The 14,147-nt window shown below is 41.7% G+C and overlaps 1 protein-coding gene across 6 annotated transcripts in view; it reads right to left on the bottom strand.

Moving 5' to 3' along the window:
- Positions 1-5,503: 5,503 nt before the first annotated feature.
- The window catches only part of TMEM225B (transmembrane protein 225B), a 43,815-nt gene continuing 35,171 nt past the window's right edge, over positions 5,504-14,147 (bottom strand). For all 6 annotated transcript variants that reach the window (XM_061209351.1, XM_061209350.1, XM_061209346.1 and 3 more), the window contains exons 4-7: positions 13,793-14,003; positions 12,717-12,863; positions 11,811-11,948; positions 5,504-5,895 (exon numbers count right to left, since the gene is read on the bottom strand). In XM_061209351.1, the coding sequence (XP_061065334.1) occupies positions 5,723-5,895; positions 11,811-11,948; positions 12,717-12,863; positions 13,793-14,003 (669 nt within the window). In that variant the 3' untranslated portion in view covers positions 5,504-5,722. The remainder of the gene's footprint in view (positions 5,896-11,810; positions 11,949-12,716; positions 12,864-13,792; positions 14,004-14,147) is intronic.

Here is a 14,147-nt window from a genome sequence, read left to right on the forward strand (position 1 = left end):
AAAAAGACTGGAACCTACCAGAAAAGATATTCTATGTCCAAAGACAAAGAAGAAGCCACAGGGAGACAGTAGGAGGGACACTTTCACGATATAAATGTCTGTCTCCCTCTTTAGAAAGATAAATGCATGAGGATGGGGACAAAGTCTGTTCTGGTCACCACTTTTATCTCCAGTACCTGGCACAGAGTCAGTAATATCTGTTAACTGAATTAAGAAATGACAAGTAAGATGTGGGTCATGCGCACTTGTAACTCTTGAACTGGACCATGAAGCCAGCTCTCGAGGTCTTGTTTTGATGTGCCCTGACATCAGCGCAGCATTTTGAACTGCTTTAACTTTTATTGGGTGTACAGTAGACATGTTGTGAATCTCATCAGCACACGCACCAGGTGAGATGTCCAAGAAAGTATGTAATAGCACTGACAGCAAAAAATCGGAAACCTGATGTCCACTAAAAGGAGAATGGATAAATTGTATATTCACACAGTGGAACATTATGCAGCAATGAAGAGGAAGGAACTACAGGTGCACAAGAAAAATAATGTGTGAAAGGAGCAAAATTCAGAAGATTTCATATAGGATGATACTATTTTATAAAGCTCAAAACCAAGCACACAGAAACATTGTTTAGGCATTTGAAAATATGTGATAAAACTGTATCTTAAAATAGCAAGGGGGAGAGGGAATCTTTTGGGATTGGTTGCACTGTGCAGTTAAAATGGGTATATTTTATTGTGCGTAAATTATACCTCAGGAAAGCTGAATTAAAAAGGAGAGTGGGCAGAACAGACTACCTGTTGTGCCTCTGGATATACTGTGTAAGGAGGTGATGCTGGGGGCAAATGCCACCATATGGTGACTCACCTGTCATGCTGAGGAGGTCAGGCAGAAGAAAGGACTTGAGCCACCTAATCACTGAGCCAGGTAAGGGACTTTGCTTCCTGTGCTATGTCTCCAGTTCCAGTTCCATGCCTGGTGATTATTTGGAGCTCAATAAACATAGGTACTTTTAAGTAAAATTCTTTTGGAAGTAAAATATAATTTTCTTAACTGTTTGAATTTAACAACCCCAAAACACCTTGCCTCTGGAGTGCTTGCTGTGTGAAGTAACGCATTTCCTTCTGATTCAAGCCCTTTTGACTTGGATCCTCTTATCTGTAGCCAAACACATCTTAAACGGTGACCGCGTGGTGAGTGAGTTAACTGCTAACATTTTAGGGGTGTTAAAAAACAAAATTTATGGGGGGTGGGGTGGAAGGGAGGCTCAAGAGGGAGGGGATGTATGTATACATATAGCTGATTCACTTTGTTCTACAGCAGAAACCAACCCAACATTGTAAAGCAATTATGCTCCAATTAAAAAAAAATAAAGACTTTTAAAAGAAAAAAAAAAAAAAAGAATTCCTTGTGCACTTTTTGGCAAATAAATCTAAAGGATGAGTTCCCATACATGGAATTACGGGATCTAAAAGTCACATGCATTTTAAATTTTGTCAGCTATTGCCAAATTATCCTGCAAAGAGTCTGCACCAATTTCCACTCTCACAAACAGTGGGGGATAGCGTTCATTTTCCCACAATCTCATGAACGCTGGATGTCATCAAACTTTTTCATCTTTGCCAATCTGATAAGTGAAATCAGTGATGCCCACATTTTTGTTTGGACTTTTTAATTATAAGTGAAGTTGTTTTTCCTATCTTCGTTAGCTACTTGTATTTCCTTTTCTGCAAACTGGCTATTTTTACCCTTTCCTCTGTTTCTGTTGGGTTGTTTATCTCTTTCTTACTGATATATGAGTTTTTTGAACATTAAGGAAAATAGCCCTTTTTCAAATGTTTTGCAAATATTTTCCTATTTGCCTTTTGTCTTTCTTTCTTTTTTTTTTTAAACAACAGCTCCTGTTTATTTTTTTATTTTTATTTTTTTATTTTATTTATGGCTGTGTTGGGTCTTCGTTTCTGTGCGAGGGCTTTCTCTAGTTGCGGCAAGTGGGGGCCACTCTTCATCGTGGTGCGCGGGCCTCTCACTATCGCGGCCTCTCTTGTTGCGGAGCACAGGCTCCAGACGCGCAGGCTCAGTAGTTGTGGCTCACGGGCCTAGTTGCTCCGCGGCATGTGGGATCTGCCCAGACCAGGGCTCGAACCTGTGTCCCCTGCATTGGCAGGCAGATTCTCAACCACTGCGCCACCAGGGAAGCCCTGCCTTTTGTCTTTCTTAATGGAACTTTGTGCACTGCAAAATATTATGTTTTACGTATTCAAATTAATCCTTCCTTTTTCTTTAAATCTTCTCTGTTTTGTGCCTTCCATCCTCCAAGATGATTTTTTAAATCCCCTTTATGCACTTCCAATACATTTATTGTTAGGTTAAATCTGAGATCTGTCTGAAATGCATTCTGATCAAAGGGGAAAAAAAAAAAAGGAAATCCAGCCAGTCTTTTTTTTTTCCAAATGGCTAGCAAGTTTTCCTCAACCATTTATTGAAGGATCAATAATCCTTCCTGATTTAAACGGTTAATTTTATCAAATATTATATTCCTCCATAAAGTAGGCTTTATATTAGGACTCTTATTCTGTTCTGTAATCTATCTGTATCCTGCGTCAGGACCTGCCAAACTGTTTTAATTACTGCAGTTTTATGTTGTGCTTTTGCATCTGGAAGAGATTTTCTATATCACTGACCCTACTTTCCCATGGTTTAAAGAAGAGATTGTTGGAGAAAAATTAAGAATGGTACCCTGAAAACTGCAAAAGAAACCAGATAAATTCTGACCTCATGCTCCTGGCCCTGAGAGACCAGACTAGAACTAAGGATTGCTAGGGAAATGGCATTGTCAGAAAGAAGACAGATTTCAGGAAGATGAGCAAATGGAGGCTTTTTTTTTTTTGGCAAAGAACATGGTACTGAATGAATTGAGAGCATGGGGGCGGGGCAAGAAAGAAGAAGGGAAAAAGGGAGGAAGGGAAGGAGAAAGGGAGAGATGCAGAGGGAGAGAGGAAGAAAATTATCTGACAAGAGACAGAAGAGATGAGGTTACGAGGTGAAATACAGAAAGCCGGGAGAAGTTGTCATGACCATAGAGGAAACAGGTTAAGAGGCAGCAGAGTTTACTTTAAAATTTTGAAAACCTGTACTGAACATCAGAGGGCTTCACCTCTCTGGTTCTTTAATAAGAAAATGGGTAGAATTATAGCTGGCCTGTCTTTAGCAGGACAGAGTGAAATGGCAGATGTGAACGCTGTTTTAGCACTAACTATAGAAATGAAGGTTATAGGAGTTCAGAGTGCTGGTATGGACAGTGTTGGATATTTGACTTATATTACCCAACTTACCCTTTAAGATTTAATATGAAGTTTTGAATAGGTAATACATGTACATGATTCAAGAGCCAAACTCATATAAGAAGTTACACACAGAACTATTACTCCTCCCTCTGCCCACTCCACCCACCCCATTTCTTTTTTTTTTTTTTTTTATAAATTTATTTATTTATTTTTGGCTGTGTTGGGTTTTCATTGCTGTACACGGGCTTTCTCTAATTGCGGCGAGCGGGGGCTACTCTTTGTTGCGGTGCACGGGCTTCTCGTTGCAGTGGCTTCTCTTGTTGTGGAGCACGGGCTCTAGGCGCACAGGCTTCAGTAGTTGCAGCACGTGGGCTCAGCAGTTGTGGTTCGCAGGCTCTAGAGCGCAGGCTCAGTAGTTGTGGCGCATGGGCTTAGTTGCTCTGCGGCATGTGGATCTTCCTGGACCACGGCTGGAACCCGTGTCCCCTGCACTGGCAGGCGGATTCTCAACCACTGCGCCACCAGGGAAGCCCCCACCCCATTTCTTAATCTACCCCCATCGCTAAAGATTCATTCATTTATTATACGGTCTTCAAGTGTTTATTTATTTGCAAATACTAATATTCACATATTTTCCTACCTTCTCCCCTTTTCTTACACGAAAGGAAATATACTAGATACCTTGCTTTTTATCATGTAATATGTCCTAGAAAATATTCCATATCAGTACTTAGAGACCTTTCTCATTCTTTTTTTTTTTTAAGCTGGTGTGGATGTAACATAATTTACTTAAAGTGTCCCCTGTTGATGAGCATTTGGGTTGCTCCTAATCATTTGTTACTGCAAAAGCTGCAGCAATTAATCACCCTGCACCTATGTCATTTTTAAAGATGTGTGCAGGTATATCTGTTGGATAAATCCTTAGATTGAGACTTTGGGTTGGGTTAAAGCATTACTGCTTCTGCAGTTTTGTAGGTATTGCCAGATTCCCCTCAGGAGGGCTGTATCATTTTGCACTTCCATCTGCCATGTATGATGGTGCCTATTTCCCCACAGGTTAGCTAACACAACGTGTTGCATCAAACTTTTGATTCTTGCAAATCTCATGGGGAGAAATGGCATTTCGGTAGAGTTTTCTCCATTTTTTGAAAATTTTGCACTTCTTCTAATTTCTTTAACACATAAATAATAGTTTAATAATAGTTACTTTAAAGTTTGTGTCTGCTAAATCCAATATTTGGATCATTCTGTCATCTGCTTCTATTGGTTGTTTATTCTCTTGTCGGTCACATTTCTGCATGTCTAGTAATTTTGCATTGTATGCCAGTATTTGTGCATAAAGAAAGAGGCTCTAGGCCTTCCACGATGGGGCCATGCTTTGTTCCAGAGTGTCTATTCCAGTAAATAATAATAATAATAATAAAGCATTGCCCCATCATGGAAGAGGTTGATCATCTCATATCAGTTTTCCTAAGCAGATGTTACTCCTTCCAATCGATTCCTTTTCAATAGAAAGGAACTTTATTTCAGTAAAGTTTTCTTGAATTTTAGTTTTAAATACTTGTTCTGTTCCTTTATTTCCGTTTTCTTCCTCAGGGACTCCGATTTTACCTATGTTGGACATACACACCTGAGAAACAGGCACTAGGTGTTTTAGTTAGATTGTTTTTAGTTTTTTATTACATTTCTCTCCAAAAGGTATCTTGGGAGTTTCTTTCTTATAGGGAGAGGATGACAGCCTAGTTCCAGTCTTTTCACTTTTCCACCTCACAAAACCCTGTAGGAACAATATAGAACTAGGCATAGAGAAAATCTACAAACTCTAAAATATGTAACGGTGGGCCAGACCACCCTAAACCAGCAGAATGAGTATGGAAAGCCACAACTGGGAGATCAGCATGGCTGGAACAGTGGGGTGGTTATACTCTGTTCAGTTTTTATTTTACAAAACTCACGTCACTTGATCATTTCCTAATATTCCTCCCTCCCTTCCTGCCCTCTAGGCTGCAGGCTGGTGTTCTGTTTGTTCATTTGTTTGCTTTTTGGCCATGCTGTGTGGCATGTGGGATCTTAGTTCCCCAACCTGGGATCAAACCTGTGCCCCCTGCACTAGAAGCTCAGAGTCTTAACCACTGGACCACCAGGGAAGTCCCCTGTTTGTTTTTTGAGGCATGGATTAACAGACAGTAGTCATCGTTTTATTGAAAACACTTGTCCAAAAAAATCACTCAGAAAGCTCAGAAGAATTCAGAAAACTTTTAACAAATTTCAAACACACGCAAGATAGAATCACTTTGAGTAGGGGAAGTGGAGGGTTGATTTGACACTCAAGAGCCTCATCAAAAGTAGCAGAGACTGGTGGAGGTGGGGGAGCCACAAACACCGACACGTGTGCACTCACACAGCTTGATGAAGGGCAGGGCACAGACTATCTTGGTCTAGATAACTGTTTCTTCCTTCAGCAGCGTCTCCCTCTGTATGGAGCTCAGTTCTCCTCCCAAACTCTCCACGTTTTCCAGGTGCGAGATCTCTTGGGTCTCCTCAGTACTCTGGGAAATGGGCAACAAATGACAGCTAAGGCAGGCTGTTTCTTGAACGAGGCAGATGGCACCTGGGTGACAGCAAAAGTTTGGGTCAGGTGAGACAGAGTGTCAAGCTCAGTGCCTGCCCTAGAGGTCGGAAACTCCCTCCTCTGACCTGACTCCCTCTGGTCTGCACCTGCCCCCCTAGTTCTCCCCTCCAATAAAAGGACAAGGCGTACAAATAGATGGATAAACTCATGGAACCGTGGCCAGTGCTGGAAGGCATCTTAGCAATTGTCTAACCATTAATAGGTAAGAAAACAAGGTTTCAGAGAGGAAGGTCAAACACAAAGCCCAGACCTCTTCATGGGCAACTCACTCAAGACCCTCAGTAAGTGAAAGAAAGGAAGAAGAGAATCAATGTTCGTACGAACAAATGGAGATATCTTGAGTGGATAATAAATGCTGTATTATGGCTAAGACTAAGATAAAAGACAACTATTTTCAGCTTTATAGCAGACTAGCTACTCTCCCACTAAACACAACAAAAATTCTAAATATTTCTTCAAAAACCTATTATTCATAAATGCATCATCAAGCTGACATCAGAGTAAGACATTCTTAGATGCCAAAACCATAGTGATAACAGGAATCTGAAGGGTTAAGCAACCACATAGTTAGCCTTCACCTTGGAGACATGCGCTCAACCCAGGTGACCCTGAGTTTCCATTCTGTTGGCCATTCGGGACACGGAAAAATAAAAGGAAAGCCCAGGTCCTGCTCATAGTGGGGAAATCTAATAAGAGTCGGCCACATGAAACTGGAACTGCAAAGTTACCTGCATTGACTGAGATTTCACAAACACAGGCTAGCTGTTATGTGGGTCTGCAGCTGAACTAACAATACCTAAGTATTTTGGTTGTGATCCTAGGGTAGTTCTGCACCCAAGCACCGGGCAGAAGCAAATGCAAATCCTTTTTTGAGGAAACACTTTAAATACAGGCCTCAAATAATTTCCAACAACGACAACAAAAAAATATTCCAAGAAAAATGAGTTCACAGTCAAAATCCACAGACCATACCAAGAAACAAGGCACCACAGCAAGAGCCTATAGAAACAGCTGTAGAAACAGCAGCAAATAATTCAGTTGTTAAACTTATAAGACACAGAATATAAAATAAGTATGTTTAACATGTATAATAAAAATATATTCAGAGAACAGATTTTAAATATGAGGAAAAAAAACATAAAAGTAACAAGATTTACAGGAAAATACAACTTCTAGTTATAAAATAGATTAACTGAAATAAAAATTTAATGGCTAGGTTAAATAGATCAGACACAGCTAAAAAGTGAATGGGTAGGGACTTGCCTGGTGGTCCAGTGGTAAAGATTCCACCTTGCAATGCAGGGGATGCGGGTTTGATCCCCACTAAGGGAACTAAGATCCCATATGCCGTGGGGCAACCAAGCCCGCGTGCCACAACTACTGAGCTCGCGTGCCTCAACTATAGCCCGTGTGCCGCAAACCACAGAGCCCACGGCTCTGGAACCCGTGCACTACAACTATAGAGCCCACAACCCCTGGAGCCTGTGCGCCACAACTAGAGAAGAGAAAATCCACATGCCACAACTAGAGAGAAGCCCACGTGCCACAACTAAGACCCAATGCAGCCAAAAATACATTTAAAAAATAATGATAACAATAAATAAATCTTTTTTTAAAAAGTGAATGGGTAAAATTGAAGATACATCTATATAAGTTATTCAGAATGCAGCCCAGAAAGACAAAGACAGAAAATATGAAAGAGAAATTAAGACACGCAGGATAGAGTAACAAGGTCTAACAGAAATCTTCCTGGAGTTCCACAAAGGACAAAGAGAAAGGGAAAGAAAATGGGGAGGAGATAAAAATGTTTTAGAAATGCTGAAAGATATCACCCCTCAGCTTCAGTTCATACATCAAATCATAACACAAACATCCATACCCTGCAAAATACCAAAAAAAGTCTCAGAGAAAAAAAAGTTGCCTCAAAAAGAATGATATTTTTAAAGAGAGCCAACTTCTCAACAATAAGAACAGAAGTGGGAAAGTAATAGAATAATATCTTGAATGCTGAGAGAATAACTGTTAACTTCAAAATGTATATTCAGGGCTTCCCTGGTGGCGCAGTGGTTGAGAATCTGCCTGCCAATGCAGGGGACACGGGTTCAAGCCCTGGTCTGGGAAGATCCCACATGCCGCGGAGCAACTAGGCCCGTGAGCCACAACTACTGAGCCTGCGCATCTGGAGCCTGTGCTCCTCAACAAGAGAGGCCGCGATAGTGAGAGGCCCGCGCACCAGGATGAAGAGCGGCCCCCGCTTGCCACAACTAGAGAAAGCCCTCGCACAGAAACGAAGACCCAACACAGCCAAAAATAAATAAATAAATAAATAAATAAATATTTTTTAAAATGTATATTCAGCAAAACTAACTTTAATAAACAAAAATGAAAGATAATTTCATACAAACAAAATATGAGATAGTGTATCTCTAACTGACCCTCATTAAAAAAGCTAAAAAAAAAATGATGTAAATGAACTTATTCACAAAACAGAAACAGACTCACAGACATAGAAAACAAACTTATGGTTACCAGGAGGGAAGGGTTGAGGGAGGGATAGTTAGGGAGTTTGGGATTGACAGGTACACACTGCTATATCTAAAATGGATAACCAACAAGGACCTACGGTATAGCACAGGGAACTCTGCTCAGTATTATGTAACAACCTAAATGGGAAAAGAATTTGAAAAAGAATAGATACATGTATAAATGAATCACTTTGCTGTACACCTGAAACACAACATTGTTAATCAACTATACTCCAATATAAAATAAAAAGTTAAAAAAAAAATCATTATAAAGGATGTACTTCAGGATAATGATCTTAGATAGAAGGTCTGAGGTGTGATGAGCAGCTAAATGGGTAAATATGTGGGTAAATTTAAACAAGTATTAAATGCATAAAATAATAATAATAATAATGTATAGAATTTTAAAAAAACAGAAGAAACCAAAACACTGGACAAAATAGCATATAAGTTGGGGGGGAGGGTCCTTGAATTATTTATGAAGAGAATAAATATGCTGATTAACTAAGCATGTTAAAATGTCAAGAGTAACTATGACACAAATGAAAACAGACCATATAATTTCCAAACTAATGAGGGAGGAAATGTAATGAGAATTATATACATAAAATTCAATCAACCCAAAGGAAGGCAAGTGAGGTAGGGGGTGGGGAGCAGAAAAAACCGAAAGCACAAACTAAAGTGGTAGAAAAAATACAAATATATCAGTAGTCACAATAAATGTAAATCAACTAAATGCTCCAGATAAAAGACAAAGGTTATAATAAGACTAGATGAAAAAATCCAATCATAAGCTATCTATAAGAGACATCCAAAACGTGACGACAGAGACAGGTTTAAAGTAAAAGACATAACAGGCAAATAATAACCTAAAGAATGTAGAGGTAGTTATAGTAATATCAGATAAAACAAAAAGCATTATAAGAAATAAGAAGTATCACAGCATGATGATAAAAAGTTCAATCCACTAGTAAAATACAGCAATTCTAAATCAAGGTTTAAACAAGATAATAAAAAGGCTTGATGTAATGTTTATAGATAAAAGGTTGCATTCAACATGAGACATGAAAATGGACCTCAGACTAGGCTATAAAGCAAGTCAATAAATCTGAAAATATTAGGACTATATAAACCATGATCTCTCATCAAATTGAAACTAAGTTAAAATCATTATCACCAAGATACAACAAAAATTCTATGCTTAGAAATTTAAAAGTATACTTTTAAATAATTCATGAATCAAAGAAAAAATCATAAGGGGAACAAGAAAATATCTGAAATCGAACAACAACAAAAGATATTACACATCAAAATGAGAGCTGCAAATAAAGATGCAATTCTTAGAGGGCAATTGAAGCTTTAAATGCCTACTTAGAAAAGAAGAAATAATCAATGAGCTTAGATCCTGATTTAGGAAGCTGAAAAAGGAACAGCAGAATAAACACAAAAAAAAGTAGTGGGGAGGGAAGTTCAAAATAAGAAGCAAAAAGTAATTAAATAGAAAACAAACAAGGTTTGTTTTCAAGAAAGCTAAAAAGCTGGTTCTTTGAACACACTAAAAAAAACTGATAAACCTCTGACAAACATAGTAATGAAAAAAGAGAAAATTAGGTGTGAAAAAAGTACATAACTACAGGGACTTCCCTGGTGGCGCAGTGGTTAAGAATCCACCTGCCAATGCAGGGGACATGGTTCAATCCCTGGTCCGGGAGGATCCCACATGCCACAGAGCAACTAAGCCCACGCGCCACAACTACTGAGCCTGCGCACTAGAGCCCGCGAGCCACAACTACTGAAGCCCGCGTGCTGCAACTACTGAAGCTCGCGCACCTAGACCCCATGCTCCACAACAAGAGAAGCCACCACAATCAGAAGCCCGCGCACCACAACGAACAGTAGCCCCCCTCACCGCAACTAGAGAAAGCCTGCGCGCAGCAACGAAGACCCAACGCAGCCAAAAAAAAAAAAAAATTTAAAAAAAAGTACATAACTACAGATGCAGCACAAATTAAAAGTTAAAACAGAAAACATTTTGAGTAATTTTATGTCAATAAAATTTAAAACTTAGATAAAATGTATAAATTTAGAGAAATATATAAATTACCAAAACTGACTCAAGAAGAAATAAAATATCTGAATAGTCCTATAATCATGAAAGAAACTCAATCATAAACTTAAAATTCTCCCATAGAGAAATGCCATGCTTCTATAGGAAAGCTTAGATATACAATTAAATACTCAAGGTGGTAAAAATGAGTGAAGCTTAGTTCCTCATATTAACATGGAGGAATCTCAAGATTATGCTGATCAAACATAGCAAACTCCAGAAGAAAAAATACAGTTTGATTATATTCATATAAAGTTTTAAAGCATGCAAAACTAAATAATACATTGTTTAAGGATATATATGTGCAGTAAACATGATTGGCATAAATTTCTGAAGAATTGAATCCAGAGGGGAGAGAAGAGGAAGAGACCAGGAACAGCCACATGGTAGAGGGGGGAAGACTTCAAAGGTATTGAATACTTAATGTTCTAACATGTTTCGTTAATTTTGACAAACCCATTTTTTTCACATTTTAAAATCTCTGAAATGAGGATGTACCTTACAAGCTCTAGCACCTTAGAATTATACTTGGTATCAATTTTTCTTTCTCAGTGGTACCTAAAATAAGGATGTAACTTATAAACGATGGATTCGACAAAACGTGGCTAGTTCTTAAACTATATGGTGGAAATATGGGTGTACAGTTTATTTATAATTACTTGTATCTTACAGATATATTATAAACATTCTTTGTTATATATTCAATGTATAATAAAATCAAGTTAAAATAGGTTCTGATCATGGGTCAGGTTAAAATAGTGGGAAGAGGATTAGGAGTAGGGACAAAATTAGATGGGATTAAGAATTTCAATGATGACGGTTGGTAAAGAAAAAGCGATTGAGTGAGGAATAAGATCACAGATTTCAAGATAAAGAGACAGGAATAGAAAGCCTTAGGAACCGGGATGGTGGTAAGGGAGAGTATGAAAGTGTGCAAGTTTGGTTCTAAAGTCAAGGAGCATAAGAATGGGGAGGACGAGGGTGGGGGACAGGGCTGAGGCCCTAGAGCAGTGCTGTCCAGTAAAACCTTCTGCATCCGCACCATCCAATATGGAAGCCACTAGGCACATAATAACGTGGTTTTTGAACATGTGAAGTGTGGCTGGCGTGACTGAGGAACTCAATTTCTAACTTGATTTCATTTTAATGAAAGTTAAATAGCCACAAGTGACTACGGTTTTGAACAGCACAGCTCTAGAGCGTCCACAGCTCCTGAATCCAGACAGAGGGCAGGGAGAGGGCACCAGCCCTGGGACACTCACCAGCCACTAGGAACAGAAGGATGCTAAAGCCCAGGACGTAGTAAGGCCACTGCACGGAGAACTGCGGGGGGCTGGGCTTCATCCGCAGACTCCGGATCTCCAGGGCATGCAGCAACAAGGCCAGGAAGGCACAGGCCCCTGTGGGTCACAGGGCAGCAGCCTTGCTCTCCTCCCGTGGCTCCCACCTCCACTCCAGCCTTCCTACACCTGTGTGGCTCCTGCCCACACCCCTTGCCCCTTCAGAGCCAATAACCTCCACCCCACATGCCTGTCTCGCCCTCCTTCCCAACTCATCTCAAAGCCCGTGTGCCTCACCCCCCAGGGGCCCCATGATCAGAAATCCCTTTCCCGGGTACCCTCTGTGCCTGTGCTCTTGGCTGACTCCAGATGGGGCCCCCTGGGTGTGACGCTTTGGACGAAACTCAACCTGATTTTCCCACTGTGAGCGTTCCACCTCCTCCATCTGATGGGAGCCTCCCAGGGTAGGGCCTTGGTCAGCCTTTTAAAGTCAAAAGGTTCCAGAGGGCAGAGATGATCTCTTCCATTCGTTCATCCAAGAAACATTTGTATTTCATTTATATTCTATATTTCAATTATATTATAACCCTGTACCAGATTCCATGACAGTTGCTGGGATAGAGATTATGGGAAAAAGACCCCCAGACAGATGACACCAAGCCAAGGCTGTGAGGACTGTGCCCGCTGGGAGTGCAGAGCTAGGATGAGCCCCAAAGCGGGGGGATCACAAACCCTGAGGGGGTGGGCTGGGGTGGGCTACTTCACTGAGAGGGCAGCGGAGGAGAGGGGCCCTAAAAATCCCCTCTCCAGAGACCACCCCCGCTCCGTCTCCGGCCGTCTCCCCAGATCCCCCACCCACACGGCTGGGGCCCGCCTGCTGCTCCCCACCTGTGAGGAAGCTGATGAAGCCTGACACAAGATTGTGCTTCCGGGTCCTCGGAAAGAGCCGAGATGCAAAGGACACCATGACGACGGTGGTGAGGAAAGACAAGATGACGGCGGACAGCAGGAAAACACGGCCGACGATGATGTAAACTGCAGGGGAGGGAGGGAGAGCGGGCTGGCGCCGGGCACCCTGGCCCAGAGGGCAGAGCCCTGCAGAGCCTGGGCAGGGGTGGCCCCAGAGCCTGGTCGCCATCAGGTCCCAAAGCATGGCCTGGGACCAAGGCTCCGACCCGGAAGCTTTGCCCCCAAGCATGCCCTGGGCCCACCATCTTGTTCCCCATGACATGAAAAAAAAATTAGATGGGCAATTTCAGACACTGAAATTATTAACCAATTCTTAACACATACTGTTACGTGAATCTGGTTGTATCAAAGCGTATGGGAAAACCATGTATTGTTTGGGAAAAAACGGTGGCTTTAATAAACAACATAAAATGAAACTGTCGTGATAAAATTTGTTGCATGTGGAAATGTGAAGAATTGCATCTGCATTGGTCACACTGAAATAAGTCACTGGTGGAAAATCAGAACTTTGTGAGGTCAGGATATTCTGAACTCTGCAAGGGAGTCCCTCACACCCCTATTTAATTATTCATGTTACTAGGAGTAGTGAAACAGACCGAGGATCGAGGGGAATTCATTCTCCTGCTGTTGGCATGATTCAGACCTTGTTAAGGTGAGTCTGTATGACCTCCTGACCATGCAGAGGTGAGCGGCTGGGGGAGGGACAAAGAGACAAAGGTGTTGAAGACCCAGATATTCTAGAACCTACCCTGGGGTTAAACCAGTGGTTCTCTAGTAAGGGCAGTACTGCCCCCACAGGGGATGTCCGGCAATCCCAGGAGGTAACGGTGGGCGTCACAACTAAGGGGGGGAGGCGTTAATGGACTCTAGAGGGGAGAAGAAGGCAGGGGCGAATTCAGTTCTGTCCTAGCTGCCCCCACCAGTCCTCTGTCACCCCCCAATGCCCACGCTGGCCCCATCCCCCTCGCCCCCATCCCCGCCTCCATCCCCCCTACCGGGTAAGGGTCGAGGCTTCCAGCACTTGATATGGAAGCAGTTCTCAAACAGGCCACTGAAAAACACTTCCTGGGACTCCTCGTTCACCAGACGAACCCAGAAGGGGAAGATGGAGACCAGCAGTATAAGCAGGTAGCCCAGGGAGGTCAAGGCAGGGGCTATGGCCCAGGCGAACCCCTTCATGTCTTTGTCCTCTAATGTCAGCATCACCTGTGGAGGGGAACAATGAGGGGGGGGGTCTCATGCGGCATGGGGTGAAGGAGATGATGCCTGTGGACATGTTAGCACACGTGAGGCTCGGGAAATGTTAGCACACGTGAGGCTCGAGAAATGTTGATTTCTGTGCCTTGATTA

This window comes from Eubalaena glacialis, chromosome 13 (genome assembly GCF_028564815.1).
Source record: "Eubalaena glacialis isolate mEubGla1 chromosome 13, mEubGla1.1.hap2.+ XY, whole genome shotgun sequence".
Taxonomy (NCBI): Eukaryota; Metazoa; Chordata; class Mammalia; order Artiodactyla; family Balaenidae; genus Eubalaena; species Eubalaena glacialis.